The sequence below is a fragment of the Cydia fagiglandana genome, chromosome 5, assembly GCF_963556715.1.
Source record: "Cydia fagiglandana chromosome 5, ilCydFagi1.1, whole genome shotgun sequence".
Classification (NCBI taxonomy): Eukaryota; Metazoa; Arthropoda; class Insecta; order Lepidoptera; family Tortricidae; genus Cydia; species Cydia fagiglandana.
This window is the reverse complement of record NC_085936.1, coordinates 14,388,773-14,410,679: the sequence shown is the minus strand read 5'-3', so window position 1 is coordinate 14,410,679 and position 21,907 is coordinate 14,388,773. Positions and strand designations below refer to the sequence as shown.

Here is a 21,907-nt window from a genome sequence, read left to right as displayed (position 1 = left end):
AACCTAACCTAACCTATCTATAGCATAACCTTAGGAAAATCCTGAAAAGTTAACGGTTTCAGTTTTATGACTAACGATAATATATTGTGTCAAACAATACATTATGACTCAAAACTTTATGGGAAACAAAGGGACCCCAAGTCGTATCCTTAACTCATTAAAAAAGTCTATGACCCGTTTCTTTTGTGAATTGACCCGGTGTATGGGGGAATAATAGAAATAAACACGTATGATGGCTTGGTGCTCTCTTCTTCCTCGCGTTATCCCGGCACTTTGCAATGGCTCATTGGACCTTGGAGTCCGTTCGACAACTAATACCAAGAATTGACGTAGGCACTAGATTTTACGTAATCGACTGCCATCTAACCTTTCACCCCAGAGGGGAAACTTATTGTGGGATTGGTCTGGTTTCCTCACGATGTTTTCCACTGTGATGTTGCAACTGGAAAACACCAAATGATATTTCGTACTCTTTCGAATAAGTTCCCAAAAATTCATTGGTACGAGCCGGGGTATGAACCCTCAAGCTCCGGATCGAAAGTCGCACGCTCTTACCGCTAGGCCACTAGCGCTTCTAAGCTAGGATCTAAGGTACCTAAAATAAACCGCGTGGGATCCTTTTGTAACATCTCAATCCGAAGAAACATCCAGACACCTCTATATCCTGTGAACAGTGTGAACGCTGCGAAATGATTTTTCGTACATAAAAACCTATATGTGACGTCCCACGGTGCCACGGGCCTACCTTATGGCGGTTGGCGCTTACGCTATTATTAATTCCGCTCCAATATTATTGCGGTGCTATGCGACGTAAGCGCCAGCCGCCATAAGGTACCTTTTGCCGTGGAACGTCACATATTTTTTGATGGATTTGAGCGAAGGTCGAAAAATAAATACTTACAGATATTGATAAATTTCAAGCCAATGGCGATGTCGCGAAAAATATCTATAACAACAATAAGGACAGTTTACTTTTGTCTAGATTTAGAATTCGGGTCACATTATGCCAGAACGTGTCTGAAATACTCAGCAAAAGATAGATAAAAACATCTGAATTTATTTGCATCTAATTTCGCAATTGCTGTTATCACCATTAACATACATAAAGACTCCTGTACATCAGTGACCTTATTACATAAGGCATAAGGTCTACAGTCAACATTATGAGCGATGGTACCTACGCCTCATGCCTCAGAGTAACATTTTTTCGCAGATATATGCAAGTATGCTCACGTTTTCGTGTTCCAGTAAAATATATAGGCACGTGTTATATTTATACAGACTTATTTAAGCCGTGTAGGATTTTCGCACTTTATATTTCATAACGTAAGTATTGAATAACAAAGTACCTACTTAACCGTGAAATGGAAAAAGAAAATGATTTTTTATTTTTCTGTGTGCTTGAATAATCATTAATTTTATTTATACTACACAATACTATATTGTTCGTTACTGTACACCGTGGTATGGGGACCTTGCACTTTGAGACTATGCGCTGAAACTTGGCACAGTTGATTGTTAGCTGGTCTTGAGCAGAAACAGACCGGTAGACATCGAGAACCACGTCTCATTTAGTGGGGGGGAGGGGGGGAAGTTCGACACTGCCGCGCTTCACTTGGAGCAATATTTCTCTAAAACTATACCTATTAGGGCATGTGATATATCATTTTCGGATAAATTATGGATGAGGAATCTAGTTTTGGAACAAAAACAATGCACTTTCTAACAAAAAAAAAGCATAAAGTAGAAAAGACTAAAAAACGTATTTTTGTTTTTTTCATAATTACCATTTTTTTTTAAAGTGTAGCAGGAATCTGAAAACTTAACGTAACGTAACTTTCCCACATTCATAATATTTTGTATTGAGATCACTCTGACCCACGCGTAATATTATTTTTTATCTCCCATTTATCAACAGTTTTGTATAATAAACTATATATTTTCTTAAACGCAATAAGTGTAGCTTTACGACTGTATTTTTTGTTTTCAGATTCCTGCTACACTTTTAAAAAAAAATTGGTAATTATGAAAAAATCACAAATAGTTACGTTTTTTAGTCTTTTCTACTTTACGCTTTTTTTTGTTAGAAAGTGCATTGTTTTAGTTCCAAAACTAGATTTTTCATCCTTAATTTATCCGAAAATGATATATCACATGCCCTAATAGGTATTGTTTTAGAGAAATGTTGCTCCAAGTGAAGCGCGGCGGCGTCGAACTTCCCCCCTCCCCCCACTAAATGAGACGTGGCTCTCGACGGCTCCCGGTCTGTATCTGCTCAAGATCAGCTAACAATCAACTATGCCAAGTTTCAGCGCATAGTCTCAAAGTGCAAGGTGTCGTGCAGTAACAAACAAGCTACTAGGCTAATTTTATCAAATGAGAACCCAATGTCACCTAGTTTGATTCAAATCAATGAAAAAGCATCGGCCTTGCATTCCGGAACAAATTGTGTGTCTAAATACGTAGCTGTACGCAGCTGTACGTAGTAAAACTATACATAGTAATTTATTGTAATGTATTCTTGACTAATTGCTATCTTTGTCTTTTGTATTCTTATTACTATCTTTGTCTTGTGTATGTATTAATTTTGTTGTTAATTCTCTTGTTATTCATGTTACCTGTCGTGATTGTTTCACCGGATGGTCTTATCGGAAGATCAGCGCTGGAAGTCGCCAGCAACATGCTGAGGTGAGACCATTTCGTGGCACTTTCTCTTTTTTATGTTTCTCTGTTTAGTATAAGTTTTTATTTTGTGTTTGTGCTTACGAATAAAATTATTTCTATTCTATTCTATTCTATTCTAAATCTTCTCTCAACGACGTTATCTCGAACCCCAAAAAGTACAAGTAAAGCTCGTCCGGGTCCATATAATTTATTATCTACTTTAGTATTGATCAGCAGGGTACAGGGGTAGCATTTGTTTTACGACCTTCTTTCCATTCCATTCCATGGTTCTTTTTTGTTCAATAAACATAATATTTTTTCTTTATGGAAAAATTCCATAAAGAAAAAAATATCGAAACGCTCCTCTGTTGTAACACCGTGCAAACGCAATTTTCTAGAGATGTGGAGGTACCTATTTATGATTATATATGAGTTTTTTTCTGTTACAAAGGATGTGATTATCGACTTGGAACGTTGAAAAATGTGGGTTATATCTAGGTTTACGAAAAAAAGAGTTTGTACCGGACAGCTCATGGAATGCCCCTTGATTGTCCGAATTATGTTCAGGAGGTCAATTCAAACGTTTCAATGTACGAGTATATGATATCTACGTATTGGCGCGAACGAGATGCACGAGCGATAACAAAATGATATGATTTAGATATCATTTTGATATCAAGGAATTGGCCTGGAAGTCTGCTGCTGAAGGAATCCTGCTTTATGTGTAATATGTTGCTAAGAAATATGAAAACTCTTATTAGGTAGGTATTTTTTATAGAACGCATAAACAATTAAATCGGATGTAAGTAAATCAAAGTAACTTATCTAGTAACCTGCCTGTAGGTTACAATCGCTATCGCTTCGACAACGAAAAGCATTATGTCTCTTTATCACTCTTCCATATTAGTGCGACAGTGACAGTTGCCTTTCGATCGCTACGGAGCGTAAGCGATCGGCATCTTAGCTACGCCCTATTCGGCTGAGTTGCAAGGTTACCAACTGAGCGTCTCTGTGCTCCAAAATGTAATTATGACGTTGGGTCTGAAAATACCTTATCTAACAGGATCTCTATGAAAAATAATGCATAGTATATAACAGCTACCTTACCTGTCAAAGGATATGCCAGTAAGTGTGAACACGCTAGCTGCAACGGTCACGTTGGCGATGAAGTTGCTCAGCTGGCAGTACCTCACTCCGAACACCCAGTCGCTATAAAGAAACCACTCATTTAATATTAAATAGGTACTCAATTTATACTATTGGAGGAGGAATGAAAAATAAAAAGAGAAGCCAAAATACGATGTGAAAATATATACTTAAAAATTTAAATTTAAATTTTAAGTTAAAATCATATTATGACACTGCAATATCTGGATACAGAATGTATCAAAATAACGCAGTAAAAATGGCTTCGCTACGGTTGCCAGCACACGCCATCAAAGCTTTAACATAGTTCGAAGCGTCAGTGGATTTCACAATTATTAAGTACCTTTATATTGTGTAGGTACTGGCGCTGAATTTTTAATTATAGTGCGTGATATCAATCGAATAATTTGATACATTCGAGTGGGTTTACAGCTGAGCAGTCCATTTTAACTCAATTCATTTTAATCGGACAGTCTTGATGTCTACGAAAGAGACAATGGAACTTCAATTGTCTTGAAGTTGAGACAATGGAACTTCAATAGTCTTGAAGTTGAGACGATGGAACTTCAATAGTCTTGAAGTTGAGACGATGGAACTTCAATAGTCTTGAAGTTGAGACGATGGAACTTCAATAGTCTTGAAGTTGAGACAATGGAACTTCAATAGTCTTGAAATCTCTTTCGTACTCATGAAATATTAATTTATGAGCGTTAGCAAGATTCTATCACTGATGAACCAATCAATCTTCGTTAACAAAATTCAAGGTGGATCTTTCACTTGCTAGCTAGACGCCAGCAGTTGTATAACTTTATTAATTATGAATTTAATCGTTAAGTTGACATGAAACTATTTTAATGATTGTAAGGTTGTAGATAATTTATAATTGTCTACTTATGTTGAAATTACTCAATTTATAATTACGAGATAGGTACATATAGATAAGAAAAGTTAAGACAAAAACAGACTGGGCATCAATTAATAATAAGGTAAGCTAAAGAGAAAAAAAATATTTTTAACTTTTCGATAGTAATTTTAACTTAATAGAGATTGTAACTAATTTTAAAACTAAGTGTAATTCATATCTTTTTTCCTGGGTACGTTACTATGGGCCTACCCCATGTGATGGCCTTTATCCAGAATCCTACCTTAAATATATTATTACAATTTATTATTTTGTCTTACATGCACATAAAATGTACTGAGAGAGAGTAAGATAAAAAAAATACTTTCTACAAAAAAAATGGCACTATTCAAATTATACTACTTTGTGTTGGCTTATAGGTATAGGACCGTCAAACATGGAAATTGCTCCACCGACAAGAGTAAAAATATGTGATAATATAGGTGTAATATTCATGTTAATTTGTTAAATGAGAAAAATAAATTCTTGGGCAAAAATTTCATTACAGGTATAAGCTTTTATCGCCGACTGTACTTTTTCTCCACAGGCAACTAATACTCATCGAGACAATTCTAAAAACCCGAAACACAATTAAGTTTCGTTGTTTTATCACAGAGTTCCTAATAGCCACCTACGGTCTCCATCATCAGATCAGCTCGATGACACCATAATATTGCATTGTCACCCAACTTACGTATGTATGCAAAATTTCAGCTCAATCGGAAGCCGGGAAGTGGATCAAATTTAACTTGCATGATTTGATTACACACAGACAGACAGACAACGGTCAGGTGAAACTAAATAAAAGCTTGTAAAAAACAGCCTTCTAATTAAGTCAGTCGCTTTATACTCTACCTAATCACCAACTCAATGTTGAACGTAATGTAGGCTTATTACAACGTTATAGAGCATTTTAATGGGTAAATTAAAACGATATACCGGGTGTGGCCTGTAATATGAGCAAAAAATTAAACTGTAGGCTGTACTCCTCATACTGTCCAACATTTGTTCAGTGACTTTAAAAATAACTTGTGGCTTGATTTTTAATACACTTTAAAGTTTATTCTAAGATGCATTGTATTGCGAATTTTGTTATGTTTAAGGCGTGACAAGCAAGCGCGGCGATGGCGTCCATTGAAAATAATATTTATTTTGTATGAAAAATAGGGAGTCAAAATACTTCATAATTTTTAAAAGTTGTTGAACAATAGTGTCACCGTTTGAGGAGTAGAATCTATGTTTTAATTATTTGCTCATGTTACAGGCTACACCCGGTATATGATACCCCTAATTGCTAGGGGGCGTCATGAAACCCGTAATTACTTTCAGTTGAACAAATAACTTGACGCTGTAATCCGTTCGAAAATAGCTGCATTTTTTCGTAGACCTGTAATTTACATGCTATAAAAGATTGAAATTACATGCTTTTATAGTCCATGCCTTGATTTATCAAGATTAATAGATAAACCTCACTGATTGAGGTCATAATTATTTAATAGTGTCTACGATTTTATTTATATTTAGGTCATGTTTCAAAACTAATTGAATAAAATTAAATTCGAAAAGTTGCATTGTAACATTTTAACCTTACTAAAGCAATTTTTTGTCGTTCAACAAAAAATACTTATGTGTGTGATAAAACGAAAAACTAATATTCATTTAGTTATTTTTGCAATTATGTACTCACTACATCAACTAAATGATAATTGAGTCATTTTTAAGTATGACTTTAGGGGTATTCATTGAAAACATATTTCTGTTGAGCAAGTACATAATTGTTTTTAAATTTAGGTAATAATTTTAATTGAAAAAGTTCAATTAACACTTTTAATTCATATTTCATAATATAAAATAACCTAAAACATTTAATCCTTAAATTGTACATAAAAATAAAATAAAAACCCTAAAACCTATTTTACCTATTTTAAAATATACCTATTTTAAAATGTCATTTTCTCTATTTGATAAACATGCTATAACATTACTTGGGGTGAGGAAAGACTTAATTTTCTTTGGACAAGGGCAGCCTTAATGACAATTATCCCGACATTCATGGCACAACACGATTTAATAAAGACGCAGGAATCCAGGTCATAAAACCAGAGTACATAACATTATGTCAAATTAAAACCAAATCTTTCGGGCTTAGGAGAACAAATAGTGTGGAAAGACACCATATATCAGATAAATTATGTAGGCTCACACTTCACGCGAGATGGCGATTGCTCACCCGGGGGAGGATCGCCTAACGTTCGCGCCTCGCCTGAAGCGGCATATTGAGGGATAATTTATCAGTCTAACAGGTCGTCTTTTTTTGATAGCAAATTTTATAGAAGAGATTTATTCTTATAGCCTCATCATTAGTTAAAGTTTTTATCGGATCAACTTAGATTCGAGGACTATCGAGGCAAACTACATTCCTACGTGCCACTCAGCGTCCACTAAAACAGTTTGAAAAAACTTTTTAATTCAGATATAAGTATTTATGACAAAATATGTACCTATCTTGGAGTAATTAACAATGGAGCCGCCATTAACAGGCGTTCCCCTCTGTCGAAAATAGGCGGCCAATGGTCAACCATATGTATGGACTGACGTTTATCTGACATGACGTACATTTGATGTGCCCCTCCCCCGCAAAGAAACGGCAGACTATTTTGTACCGAAAATTTTAGACATGGCGTCTCCATTGTACCTATACGTAAGACAGTTTTAGATTGCGAACCTAATGCGTTGCAAGCATAGAAGGTAGCATCCTATAGAAGTGGTATACGCTTGCCTCCGTGAGGGACAAAACATACGCAATGCGACAATATTAAAAACACGTTTTAACATTCCTGACAATATACCAAAACAATCTACGTAATTCGGTCGGGTTATTTGTTGCCCACCATAAACCATACTAAATTTATGGTGGGGAACAAACAAAAAGTGAGACTGTGACAAGGACAAGCAATAATACGGCTTTCTTTGCTACTCCCACTGAAAGTTCCATAAGTGCATCTCGTTCGGTCGTTTGGCCCCTCCCCCGTTTCAACTCTATATTAATGTACCTCTATGGTTGCATGAGATCATGAGTGGAGCTAATTAAGGATGACTCACGTTAGACCGGACCGTGTCCGGGCCTGAGTTTCCGGCGCATCCTTTTTTATGGAAAGCATCACGTGATCCCCTGTAATTTCATAAAAAGTATAGGTATCGTATCTAGTTAATCTCTAATTCATTTCCCGAATCGCTGATTGGTTCCCTTGCCAGTGCAGTGGCGGATTTGCCGTAAGGCCCAGTAGGCCCGGGGCTAGGGCGGCAAGATATTTAGGGGCGGCAAATTGTGACAAAAAATTCGCTGATGATAACAAGAAATAAGTAACTCAAAATGTAGTCAATATGACGGGTGCTGAGAAAAAGCGGCTACAGGGCCTGGGGCCTAGGGCGGCAAAAACTGCGACATAGACATCTATTAGATATCTTTTAGACATCACCAAGATACGATAACGATATGTTAAAGATCTAGCCTGTCAAATTAGACATTTACGCGATTCTGGAGATACTCTTGAACGATTTCCACAGGAAATGGCTTAGAGATCCAATTCACATCTAATAGATATCTTACTCTATCTAACGTAAAAGTGACATTGGTTGCCCGAATTGCGCTGCAAAAGAGAACTAGTTGATATCTAAACTATAACGTATCTAGAATGGATCTACTACTTGTCGTCTCTTATGAATATCTTGAAGTTCGAATACGGCAGTGCAAATTCGCCACTGTCCCTTACTGACGACAGCGAAGTCGAACTGCCTACGCACGACGCATCAAGTAAATACATCATTAGGAAGAAAACTTCTGGAAACAGGAGTACCGTAAAATGGGGTGAGTTGGGTGAAATTTGACTTTCAAACCTCGATAAAATTCTATTTTTACATGTGAAAACTGAATGGTGTATATAATAAGTGGTTTTAGTTTGTATTTTATTTTGGGTAGTTCCATTTCATAACTTTGACGTTAAAGAGGAAAACCCACCTCACCCCGTAGTGCCTCGTATTTGGGGTGAAAGGGTTTTTCATACAAAGGTGATTTTGGAAGATTACTGGATCGATTTTTTTTATCATGCGTATTAGTGTAGCCCCATTTTAAATTGGAATACATTATTTTTGTAACAATAGCCTTAAAATCCCTTCTCACCCCCCTCTCAAATCTTCTCTCCCCAACTCTCCCCGCGAAACCTACTCACCCCGTTTTACGGTACCATTCTTGTTTCGTAATTTATTTATCTATGACTCAACACGCTTTTAATTTCGTTAAAGTTATGATATGAACTTGCTTAATATCTACACACAATGGTACTTAACCCTTAACATTAACACAGTAGTGCCCCACGAATTCGACCAAAACAAACAAATTAGTCACGGCCGTACCCTGTTTTCTCGATAAATAGGTACTTAAATACCGGGTGTGGCCTGTAACACGAACAAATAATTAAAACATAGATTGTACTCCTCAAAACGGTGACACTTTTTTTCAACAACTTTTAAAAATTATGAAGTATTTTGACTCCCTATTTTTCATACAAAATAAATATTATCTTTAATGGACGCCATCGCCGCGCCATATCATTGTGATTGACGTTGCTTTTCACGACTTAAAAATAGCAAACATCGAAATATATTGCGTCTTAAAATAAACTTTAAAGTGTATTAAAAATCAAACTACAAGTTATTTTCAAAAGTCGCTGAACAATTATTGTTGATCAGTATAAGGAGTACAGCCTACAGTTAAATTTTTTGCTCATATTACAGGCCACACCCGGTATAAATACAAACAATTTCCCAACAACTAAAAACATTTGCTTCTGGCATTTACCGAACCGGATTTACGCAGTAGCACGATTGTGTGCCAACCCTTTTTCTATTTGTTTCGTTTCCTTTGATATTCAAATCGTCTTTTCTTCGTGATCCGTGGCCTGGCAATGATAAGGCAGCCTCATACAAAGAAGCTGCTATGTTCCAGTCGATTACCAACTAGGACGCTTAACCGAACCTGCACATATTTCGCAATAAAGAATAATAATAAAAAAACTTAAAAAGTAAAGAAATAATTATCTTTATAGATTTTAGTTGACATTTAAAGTCACGGCGGGTTACCGCTAAGTTCAGAATGGATATTTAAAATTTCTTACTTAGTGGCTATAAATTTTAAATTTAATAGTTATTTCAAGATTTTTAAATAAAATAAAAACATCAATTTTATGCCATAAATGCCTGACATCATATTGGAAAACAGCAACCCTTGAAACTGCTGAATCAATTTATTTATATCCGTCATAGCTAAGAACCACCGTATTAAAAAATCTCGCTTTCACGCAAAACCGCATCGAAATCAGTCCATCCGTTTGAGATCTACGATGCCACATACAGACAGACAGTCAAACTTATAATACCCCTCTTTTTGCACTTCCTCTCCTCGAGGGTTAAAAGCGGGCCCCGATTAAGTACCTACCTACAATTATTAGGATTCTCGAGGTCGAAGTTATACTCGTACGTTTAATGTTCATAGAAAATATCGTCGGGTGACAAGCAAAAGTCACTAACAAACACCATTAAAATTATTGGACAATAAACCGTGTTACAAGTGTAATAAAGTGCATTGTTACTTTAATTTTTTGATAGTACTTAGTGACTTTTGCTTGTCACCCTACTATATACGGAAAGGATGCTTGCATTATATCAAAAAGAATAGATATTAGTACAGAGGGGTCCTGTCATTGTGAATGTTGTAGTCACAGAAAATTTACCGCCATCTATCGACACACGACTAAAACTCAAAATGAAAACGTATAAAATTATGAAAAAATGTATATATGTATATGGATAAATGATTTTATTATTTTTATTTCATTTTGATCCATAATCATTCACTGATATATATGTGTTAAAATTGTTAAATATGAATGGGTGTCGTCACGCCATCTAGCCGAGAATAGGCTAAAGGTGTGTGCGCCATCTATGTGAGAATGACTTTTTCTTGATTTCCGAGGCACGTTTTTTTCTTAGAGTTTATTTATCTTATACGGAGTTATATATATCTCTGCTCGAGTACGTTTAATGTTCAAAGAAAATATACGGAAAGGATGCTTGCATTATATTTATTTACCTGGCGAGAGAATCAGTCAATCGGATTATACGATATGCCTAGCCCGAGACATATCATATATTATTCAATTGAATAGCGAATGAAATAATATATGCATGATATGTCTCGGGCTAGGCATATCGTATAATACAGATAGAACTTCATTTACAGGTAAGTTCGTTTAATCTTTTAATAATCGTGTTTTTGTACACTTATTTATATTCTATGCGTCATGTTATTCAAGGCGAATTAATATTAAGAAAAGCGTTATTAATGTAAACAAGGTAAATGTAAACTCTGTGTTATGGAAGTGAGGTAAACATACTGGTGCTCGACGCGGTCCCAGTACATGGCATCTTGAAAATTAAGTCATTGCCAATAGAGGTGACGGCAAGGTGTCATCTGTTGGGCATTAGCATGTTGAGCACTAGTACGTTTACCTTAAATACTTTTTTTATGATATAGGACGAGGCAGACGAGCAGACGTTACGCCTGATGGTAAGCGAGTACCGTCGCACATATGTGACGTTATCTATGAAAAGGGACCTTACTGTCGATGGCGCTTCCGCCATTATAAACGATGCGCCCATACAAATACAACGCTGCGCGTATAAGGTCCCTTTACATAGATGATTCCACATATAGTTCTTTTTTTTTGCATTAGAAAGAACTCCAGAGAAGCAAGCGTGCAGTTTTTATCAGGCTCTTTAATTGTTAATAATTATTGAATTATCTAATGTAGCATGGTCAATACATATAATTTACTTCAAATTATTACCGCTAAAAGTGCCGGATTTGGAACCACAAGCTTACTTCTGCGAAGTTCTTTCTAATGCTAAAAAAAAACAGACTATAGACCGCCGCAATACCAGAGAGGTATATTGAATTTTTTTAATAGTGGCAGTAATATACCTACATAGGTATCAAATAAATGAAATACGACTTATATTAAATATTATTTTTCATATCTCATGCTCTGAAAGTGAGTCGTTGTTGTTCTAAAAGGTGCGCAGAAAGTGATACGTTTATGCTCTAGTGCAGAAAAGTGGTGCACTCCTCTGCGTCCCCGTCCCACAAAAAACAGGGTGGAAACAAAAAGGAAAAATAGTGTCTTTATTTCCTCGCCTGTAACAATTGGTATTTGTTTAATTTTACTAATCCCACGTTGATCCTTTTTTTTTTATAAAAAATTATGTAAGTGAATTGTTAAAAACAAATTATTCTTGATTTCTTTCGTTGAATTCTATTTACTCGATTTCATAAGGCGGGAACCAAATGGAATACACCAAAAATATTTTTTAAACCTCACACTTGCGTAAATGAGCAAAGGCAGAATCTTATACAGCCACAGTTAAACGTTTGTATGATATTAAATTGATTTTTAATGTTATCTAGCACTATATTCATGAAAATAATATAAAATAAAAGATAAAAATTACTTATATTAGTAATTAAATTGTTATTTTATATTTAAAATACTTTTATTATGTTATTACGAAGTGCGGCGCACCAAGGTCGCGGTGCGGTCCGGCAGTCTGTGGCGGCTTTTAGAACGAAAAAGTATAAAATTAAAAAGTAAGAGGCAACCCGCTGATTTTCATACTATAATGAACAAATCATGTTTAAAGCGCGGCAATGCCACCAGCCTTCTGGGCACTCTACCATCCGGCGGCGCCGAGCTAGCTCCCATTTTTTATCTGTAAATATGTGTATATAGTTGTTAGAGTTTAGTTTTAGTTTTAATTTTAATTTTTAGTTTAATTATTTCGTGACCAATAATTGCAAATTATATTTCGTCAACATAAATCATGATAAAACTGTCAACAGTAATTCGCATTATATTAGATAGAATTTAATGACGAAAAAAACAAAACGAGACCGGAGTGATTTTCGATACGAAATCAGAGTACTCATGCACGATAATGACGATATTAGATTTCATAGATTAGTACGCCGCAGTCAGTTTGATGCTTGATGAATATACCTAACTGCCGTATTCAAACTTCAAGATATTCACAAGAGACGACACGTACTAGATCCATTCTAGATACGTTATAGTTTAGATATCAACTAGTTCTCTTTTGCAGCGCCATTCGGGCAACCAATGTCACCTTTACGTTAGATAGAGTAAGATATATATTAGATGTGAATTGGATCTCTAAGTCATATCCTGTGGAAATCGTTCAAGAGTATCTCCAGAATCGCCCAAATGTCATATTTGGCAGGTTAGATCTTAATCATATCGTTATCGTATCTTGGTGATGTCCAAAAGATATCTAATAGATGTCTATTTCAAAATCTGAATCGGGCCCTAAGTAAACATGTCTGAAAATATGACCGAATTTGCATTTTTCAGGGACAAATTTGGAATTTGTAGTATAGGTACCTATATGTACGATTTTGTTACAGGATACTCGTAACGGACTTTTTAAACACACATCTCTTATGCAAATCACATACAATTTGGTTCAGTGATTTATTCTATCATTAAAATCTTATTATCTACCGTTATTAAATAATTTTATATTACAGACAAACAATTAAGATGAGTTTAGTTTATAATTTTAGGTATTAATTTTATTATAAAGTAGTTTTATATAAGTATTTCAGATTCATTGTTTGTTGACTAATAAATATAGAACAAGACCTAAATTAGGATCTGTAATATGCATTAAAATGTAAGAATAAAAAATATTCAAGTATCATTATTGTTTTATCGCCTGTTGTATTACAATTTAAGGTGTTTTTGTAGACACGCGGTAAAGCAATTTATCAAAAAAATAGGCTTCAGATCCCAGCTCCTCTATTTACAGCTTTGATCTATTGCATTCCATACATCATTCGGTAATGCGATTCACTTAATAGTAAATCGCATCAGGAGCGCGAATAATATTTGTATTTTTGAGATATTCTTAAATAGACATGTGACTTAAGGAGTCAAGTTACAAAGCTTTGAAAAATTACAAATGCTTTTGATGCAGAATGCTTTTGATACCGTTAATACTTAAACTCATCATGACATCAAATTATTTAAAATAACTATGCACAGTCCTAGCCATAACCATGATTTAATATTATGTATGTATTGTTATTAAATTATCTTATTTCTTTGTCAATTTCACAAATGCTTTATACAAATGTTTTACTAAATTATTTTTACAATGTTACATTTTACCATTATTATCAAGTTTTTAGTTAATTTTGTGTTATACCTTTTAATTTTTAGGGTTCCGTACCTCAAAAGGAAAAAAACGGAACCCTTATAGGATCACTCGTGCGTCTGTCTGTCTGTCTGTCTGTCTGTCCGTCTGTCACAGCCTATTTTCTCCGAAACTACTAGACCAATTAAGTTGAAATTTGGTACACATATGTAAGTTTGTGAGCCAAAGACGGACATGTAACGTAAACAAATGAATTTTAAACATGGGGGCCACTTTTAGGGGGTAAATGAGAAAATCAAAAAATAAAGTTTTTCAAACTATATCGTGTTACATATCAAATGAAAGAGCTCGATGTGAGAACCTCAAACATATTTTTTTTATAATTTTAGAATAAACAGTTTAGAAGTAATTCAAGAAAATAGGCAAAAACTGACCATTCCCCCCCCCCCCCCTTTATCTCCGAAATTACTGGGTCTAAAATTTTGAAAAAAACACATAAAATAGGTCTTTACCTATAGATGACAGGAAAACCTATTAGAAATATGTAGTCAAGCGTGAGTCGGACCAATTACTTAGTTTTTGATCCGACTCCTACGGGTTTTTTAAACAGAGATGTGACTTATTTGAAATACTTGTACATATTTAAAATGCAAATACAAAATGCAAAATACCTATTTTGTATTTAAATACCTTTTGAAGAAAACTATTTTGTATTTTATTTGAAATAGTTTTTGGGGCCTATTTCCTATTTTCAAAATACAAAATGCTTTATAGTAGGTATTAATGTACGTAGGAGTTACAATCTCATTCATTTAACATGGAACTGTTGAATCTGTTTAGTAACGTCACACATGAGCACATGACCACAAGCGTAGTAAGTGGTTAAAAAAAGTGGAATCTTGAGTGTTGCGATGGTTTCAAGGCACGAAAGGAGAACAAACTTTTCTGTCCTGGTGAAACACAAACGAGACGTTTTCATCACACCAACGAGAGGCATTATAATAGCTGTAAAACATTACAAATCTAAATTAATGCTTTAAAAAAAATTGGCCTTTACCGGTTATATCAGCAAACAACTAGAAATTTGTACTTTAGATAGAAGACTGGATCTCACTGTTTTCAAAGAATAAAGAGAGTCTTTTCAACTCCGAAATTTCGAGTACCTAATACTTTTAATTCAGACTAGGTATTCACTATTCAGAGTACCTTTCTTCGCAAAGTATTTGTATTTATAAAAATATTTTGAAAATACCTATTTCGTATATTGTATTTTAAATACAAATTCAAGAACTATTTTGTATTTTGCATTTGAAATAGTATATCAAGGAAGTATTTGTATTTTGTATTTAAATACTTTTTATAAAGTATTTTTCACATCTCTGTTTTTAAAGGCAATTCACTCGCGATTAACATACTTATATAAAAATATATTGTTAAAAATTTAGTAATGTACGGAACCCTTGGAACGCGAGTCCGACTCGCACTTGGCCGGTTTTTATTTTGTGTTGACAAAAAAAATATTTTATCTAAAAAGACTGAGCGAGATGGCTGTGCGTGCCCGGGATATCATGTTTTTGAATATTATTTTCTGTAAGTCTGAACAAAAAAGGCAATTTACATATTTTTAGCTTTTGTGAAAATATTCTAACAAATTTTATTGCATTTTATGCTCGTATTTTTTTTACTATCGAGTGAAAGTCAAGAAATCAGATTTAAAATCGATGAAGTTACTAGAGAAAGGAATGCAGATTGCTGATACAATTTTTCGCAACTGTATTATGATCTAAAAAAAGCGCGAGCATTGTGTAATTTCAACACCATAACAGTTTTTACACAGAATTTCGCTCTTGATTGTGCAACTCAAAATCAAACGTAATAGCAAACAATACAGGGACGAAGAATAAAAAAGAATACCTTTGGTATTATTTAATATGATTCTCATTAAATCTCGTGAATGTTCTAAGAGTAATGTCAAATAAAACTCGACCAAAAGATTGAATGCCACTTCAAACTCATTAATCCTTTAGGAGTAAAAAAATTTTTAAATTAAGATCTCGACTTAGGCTTAAGATTTAAGTATATAAATGCGCATTTATTTTCAGTTGCATGATTTTTGCAAAATACTTATTTACCTGAGTAAGGTGCAGGTTTAGTTTAATTTAATTGAAATATCTTCCAGGTTTTAAATTATTAACTAAAGTCATACACAACACACACAACACATCTGTTTCGCTATCTGGACATATATGACACTCCAGTTAACAATGTAAAGCATGGAAGTTATTTCGATTAGTTTAAATTACCCCGCAGTCTAAATTTCCCCCTACACATTATACCTACTTATTAAGTATGAATTATTGAATATGAAAAGCGGGAGGTTCTTTTACGAGTTTAACAGATTAACTGCTAGCGGCTCGCTGCGCTGTGTAGACCAGGAGCCCGATTCGGATTTTGAAATATAGATCTTTTAGACATCACCAAGATACGATAACGATATGTTTAAGATCTAACCTGTCAAATTTGACATTTGCGCGATTCTGGAGATACTCTTGAACGATTTCCACAGGATATGACTTAGAGATCCAATTCACATGTAATAGATATCTTACTCTATCTAACGTAAAGTGACATTGGTTGCCCGAATTGCACTGCAAAAGAGAACTAGTTGATATCTAAACTATAACGTATCTAGAATGGATCTAGTACGTGTCGTTTCTTGTGAATATCTTGAAGTTCGAATACGGCAGCAGGTGGGTTCTCTGTTCGTAGACGTTTTTCGCTACAATGCGGATAAAACCACGTAATCGACTACGAGTGTAGAAGGACTAGCACGTAGCTCGCACTGGCAATGAATGCGTTAACCCGTCATTCCATAAAGATTTTTCTGCAATAATTTTTGGTTTCAATTAATTTTACAGTAAAAAATAATTAAAAAACATTTATATACATGAATTTGTAATTAATAAGTGGACACTTAGAATTCAAAATAATGTCAAGATTATCTTCTGGGTGGGCCGCCAATATGCCAAAGTTTACGCTTCGCAGCGAACGAAACGCAACCGTCGCTGTCACACAAACACGTGGTAGAGAGACACAAATGGTTTCGTTGTCATCGCGCAAGCTATTGTCACCTTGGCTAGGTACCCTGTAGTACATCGTCTGAATCTTTAAGCTGCCCTTCATATTTCACTCCCATATAACCAGAGGCGATGTAGGTGTCTTATAATTTAGCATGTGTTATGTTATATTATAAGGCAAGTAGCTCACCCTCGCCGACCTCTGTAACATAAGCACCTTTCATAATAAATGATGTAATTCTTAAACATTAATAAATGTTATCTGAGTTCATTAATAAAAGATTGCGCCGCCTGCCTGCAATATGTACGGCATTGTGCGGCCACATCTCAAAATTTATGATTATTGGAGATTCAATCTTAATTAAAAAATAATTTAAATAAAATACCTTCAAAAAGTTAGGTGGCCAAGTTGCCGAAATGCAGGCACCAAACAATTGGTACCTACCTACTAAGTAAATTTCGATTAGATTAAATCACACGATAAAGAAGTAACTCTTTTTCGTTAGCTTCATTATTCCCTGTCGTATTAAAACTAGACATTAAACCTTAAAAAGGTAGTTCTTAAAGTAATTAAAAACCTATTCGTAATTACGTACACGTCCCAGTTTCCTGTAACTTAGTACAGTTGCTGACGGGATAATCCTAGCCAGAACTATTATTCCCACATCTTACTCATACCATGTGCATCGCCTCAGAACAACTTAAATAGACCTCAACATCCGTAAAAACTACACGAAATCGTAGGTCACACTTGTAGTGGTGTAGCTGAAGCAAACGGTTGATATGTTAAAGGAATACAAAACTGGGACAGAGAGCCTACCGTGAACCTCGTTCGACGTGTTGCCTCTCTATCGCACTTGTAAATTCGTACGTAAGTGTGACAGGGAGGCAACACGTCGAACGTGGTTCGCGGTAGGCCCTCAGTCGTCGTGTGTAACCCGACAAAAAACGTAAAAATGCACTGTTTTGTTCAAGCTCAAAGAGCAAACGAAATTATTATCCTGTTGGGAAATGAAAAAGTTTTGGTGTTCTTTTTGTCGCACGAATTCAAAAATTCTATCATTCGCATTTCTTTTTAGGGTTCCGTACCCAAAGGATAAAACGGGACCCTATTACTAAGACTCTGCTGTCCGTCCGTCCGTCCGTCCGTCCGTCTGTCACCAGGCTGTATCTCACGACACGAACCGTGATAGCTAGACAGCTGAAATTTTCACAGATGATGTATTTCTGTTGCCGCTATAACAACAAATACTAAAAACAGAATAAAATTAAGATTTAAGTGAGGCTCCCATCAACAAACGTGATTTTTGACCGAAGTTAAGCAACGTCGGGCGGGGTCAGTACTTGGATGTGTGACCCTCATGCAGCTCTAGTTATGCTCACCTTTACGCTGGCAATTCACTTCGAGTGTACATTGCGAGGTGCAAAACTCTAGAACAGCTTTTCTGGCGATCCCGTGATAAATCGAGCGCTAATTTCATCTGAGCGTAACCTACTACAGTACAGTCACGCCTCCGCCGGTTGAGTATTACCAAAAAGTAAAATCGGCCAAGTGCGAGTCGGGCTCGCGTTCCTAGGGTTCCGTACATTTTTAACATTTTATTTTTTATATGTGAAACGCGAGTGAATTGCCTTTAAAAAACCCGTAGGGGTCGGATCAAAAACAAAGTAATTAGTCCGACTCATGCTTGACTGCATATTTCTAATAGGTTTTCCCGTCATCTATAGAGGTGAAGAACTATTTTAAACATTTTATTCAAAATTTTAGACACAGTAGTTTCGGAGATGAAGTGGGAGGATGGTCATTTATTGGCTATTTTCTTAAATAACTTCTAACATATTTATTTTAAAATTAGAAAAAAAAAATTTGAGATTCTCAAAATGAGCTCTTTCATTTGATATGTAACACAATATAGTTTACAAAACATAATTTTAAATTTTTTAATTTTCATATTTTGCCCCCAAAAGTTGCCTTCATGTTTAAAATTCATTTATTTACGTAAAATGTCCGTCTTTGGGTCATAAATTTACATATGTGTACCAAATTTCAACTTAATTGGTCCAGTACTTTTGGAGAAAACAGTACATACTTAAAAATTAAGAGACCTAAAAGTAGGTTGTGCTAAAATATTTACTAATATGTATCTATATGCAAATAAAATATTAAGAGAACACCAACATGACCAAATCAAGCCGCTCCCATAAAAACGAGTTACGCTTTCATTTTAAAACGACATGTTTAGATTTTCTTGACATACTTCTAGGTCTGGTACTAGTTTTTGTTGCAAAAAAATGTTATAAATACAAAGAAAATAGAGCGAGTAGAATGTTTTATGCAAAACTCTTACTTGCTTTAATTTCATAAATGAAATTACAGAATTTCATTTTAAAATTACAGAATTTCATTTTAAAATTAGTGCTTCGAGTGTTTGGCGGCGCGCGAAGGCCGGGTTCATGCGACTCTTAAGGAAATTAAATAATGGTGTACTACCTACCTAACCGGTTTCGTCTACTTGAGTAAGTACATAAAATCGGCACATTTAACAGAAGACATTGAAGTACTTTCGATTTCATTGCTAGGTGTATTCTTCAGTCTTTTGTTTACCTGACAGTATATTTATATAATGTATATTTGTTATTTATATTACAGAGATGAATAGGGATGGCCGGAGTGAATAAGGGACAAAACTGAATATGTGACTTACCTGAATTTTTTTTTAATAACCACCCACACATGTTTCAAACAAAATGTACTATTATTTTCGATCGAATGATACAATTTGTGTGTGGTTTGTTTTAAAAAAATTGTCAGGTAAATCACATTTTAAAGGTTTGTCCCAATTCATAAATATAAACCATAGGTACCAAACAGAATTAATTTCGCATTTATAATATTATAATATCCTATTGTGTAGTATATATTCACTCCCATTATGAGTAGCCCGACAAGCACATGGTATTTGGTAGTTCGACAAATGATGTCGTCCAAATTACTCGAAAACTACGAAAATGTGCGAAAAAGAACTTTTCCCAGAAGTCAAACTTAGTTAGCTTAACTTTGGGTCTTCGTATATTCTTTGTTATTTCCGTCTCTTATTTTGTATAGTAGACTAGCCAGTTTCTATACGGTCAAGCGGACCGTATAGAAACTGTTGGACCCCCAAAAACCCTGTTAATTGAATTTAAAAAAATTTAGTGAAGCTAACATTTGAAAAGTATAGTTAGTTTTAGTTGAAAAGTATATTATGGGTGAAATTTCAAGGTCCTACCTCACCTTTTTTTACGAAGACAAATACGAATAAAGAAATTTTTTGTACTCACCTGTGCAGCATGTAGATGAAGTTGAAGAGGCAGTTTAACGATGCCATCATAAGGTCGGCGAAAGACAGGTTCACTAGGAAGTAGTTGGTTACTGTGCGCATACGGCGATGGGCTGCGGACAAACGAATATTTCCATAATTAATGGGTTAGGTCAGTGGTGGGCAAAGTACGGCCCGCGGGCCAGCTCCGGCCCGCGAATGCATTTTATCCGGCCCGCCGCCGGTCCTATGAAATAATTAGTATATGGCATTGGCCCACGAATGTCACAAATCAGAATCAATTTTGGCTACAATTCTGGCCCTTTACTTAAATTTCCTAAACTTTCTGGTCCCCCATGAAGAAAGTTTGCCCACCACTGGGTTAGGTACATATGAAAATTTAAATATTTTTTACAATAACTACTCTGATGACCCAGCACATAAGTACCCCCGGCATTCCATGCGATATTTATGTCATGCCCTTTTGACATTTTACCTTTGAATGTACCTCTCGCGTTTGATGAGGGCCCCAATTACAGTTCCTCGAAGTATATTGGTTGGGCTTAATTAAAGAAATATAATTATACCGTATGTTTGTTACTGTAATGTTACATTCGTATTTATTAGGAAGTGTGCTAAACTTTCGAAAAATGTCTACAAACATTTTATGCGAAATAAATTCCATATACTTACAAATGAGCTGTCATAGGGAGCAGCATTCGAAACGACAGGTTTAAAATGTGTTTAAATCGTCAATTCACAAATGCCGATTTTCTATTACAAATATTTATTTGGTTGGCGCCAAATTATACAGAATAAGCGTCGCAAAATTACCTTACACGACTGTTTAACGAACCGTACTTGATGATGATGGCGGTCACACTTAAGTCGTAGAAATTCGTAGCCAAGTATAACACGGCTTGGGCTCTACTAATGAAGGGTGTGAAATACTATATTTATTCACATCGAAAGTTTACAGTGTGACGAGATTAATTTGGAGTTTAAAACGTTTCTTAACCTTTTGAAGGCCAAGAACTCCAGAGTCGTCGTGCCCACCGCGTGATGTACACTGTCAAAGTACCTAACCTTCACTTTCGGTGAATTTCGGGCTGATAGGGCTGATTTAGACGGTGTGCGAACTCGCATGCGATTTTAGATACATTGCGGACTGTTGATTACGTCCAATTCAATCGACCAATCAAAACCCGCAATGGTATGAAACTCGCAAGCGAGTTCTCGCATCGTATAGATCAGCCCACTATGGGACATTAAGATGTATGCAATCATATTTATACACTTGACAGTACATTACTGCAATACAAGGAAAAACACTGGCTATGTGTGTTAAAGACGACTAGTTTACTAACAAAAGGCTGGCAATCCCTAGCCCAGTCGAGGTAAAAAAATGTTTGAGTTTCTTTTTGCAGGCAATATCGTGAAATTTTAAAAATTAAATGTATGCACTAATAAGGAAGCAAGGGCCATAAGTTCCCGTTATTCCTAACCCACGGTGTAGGTATTTCCATTACGTA

General features: G+C 35.2%; 1 protein-coding gene across 1 annotated transcript in view; it reads right to left on the bottom strand.

Annotated features, from left to right (window-relative positions):
* The window catches only part of LOC134664743 (tachykinin-like peptides receptor 86C), an 85,377-nt gene that overhangs the window by 43,851 nt on the left and 19,619 nt on the right, over positions 1-21,907 (bottom strand). Inside the window, exons 3-4 of the mRNA XM_063521490.1 lie at positions 20,398-20,509; positions 3,772-3,873 (exon numbers count right to left, since the gene is read on the bottom strand). Of these exons, the coding sequence (XP_063377560.1) occupies positions 3,772-3,873; positions 20,398-20,509 (214 nt within the window). The remainder of the gene's footprint in view (positions 1-3,771; positions 3,874-20,397; positions 20,510-21,907) is intronic.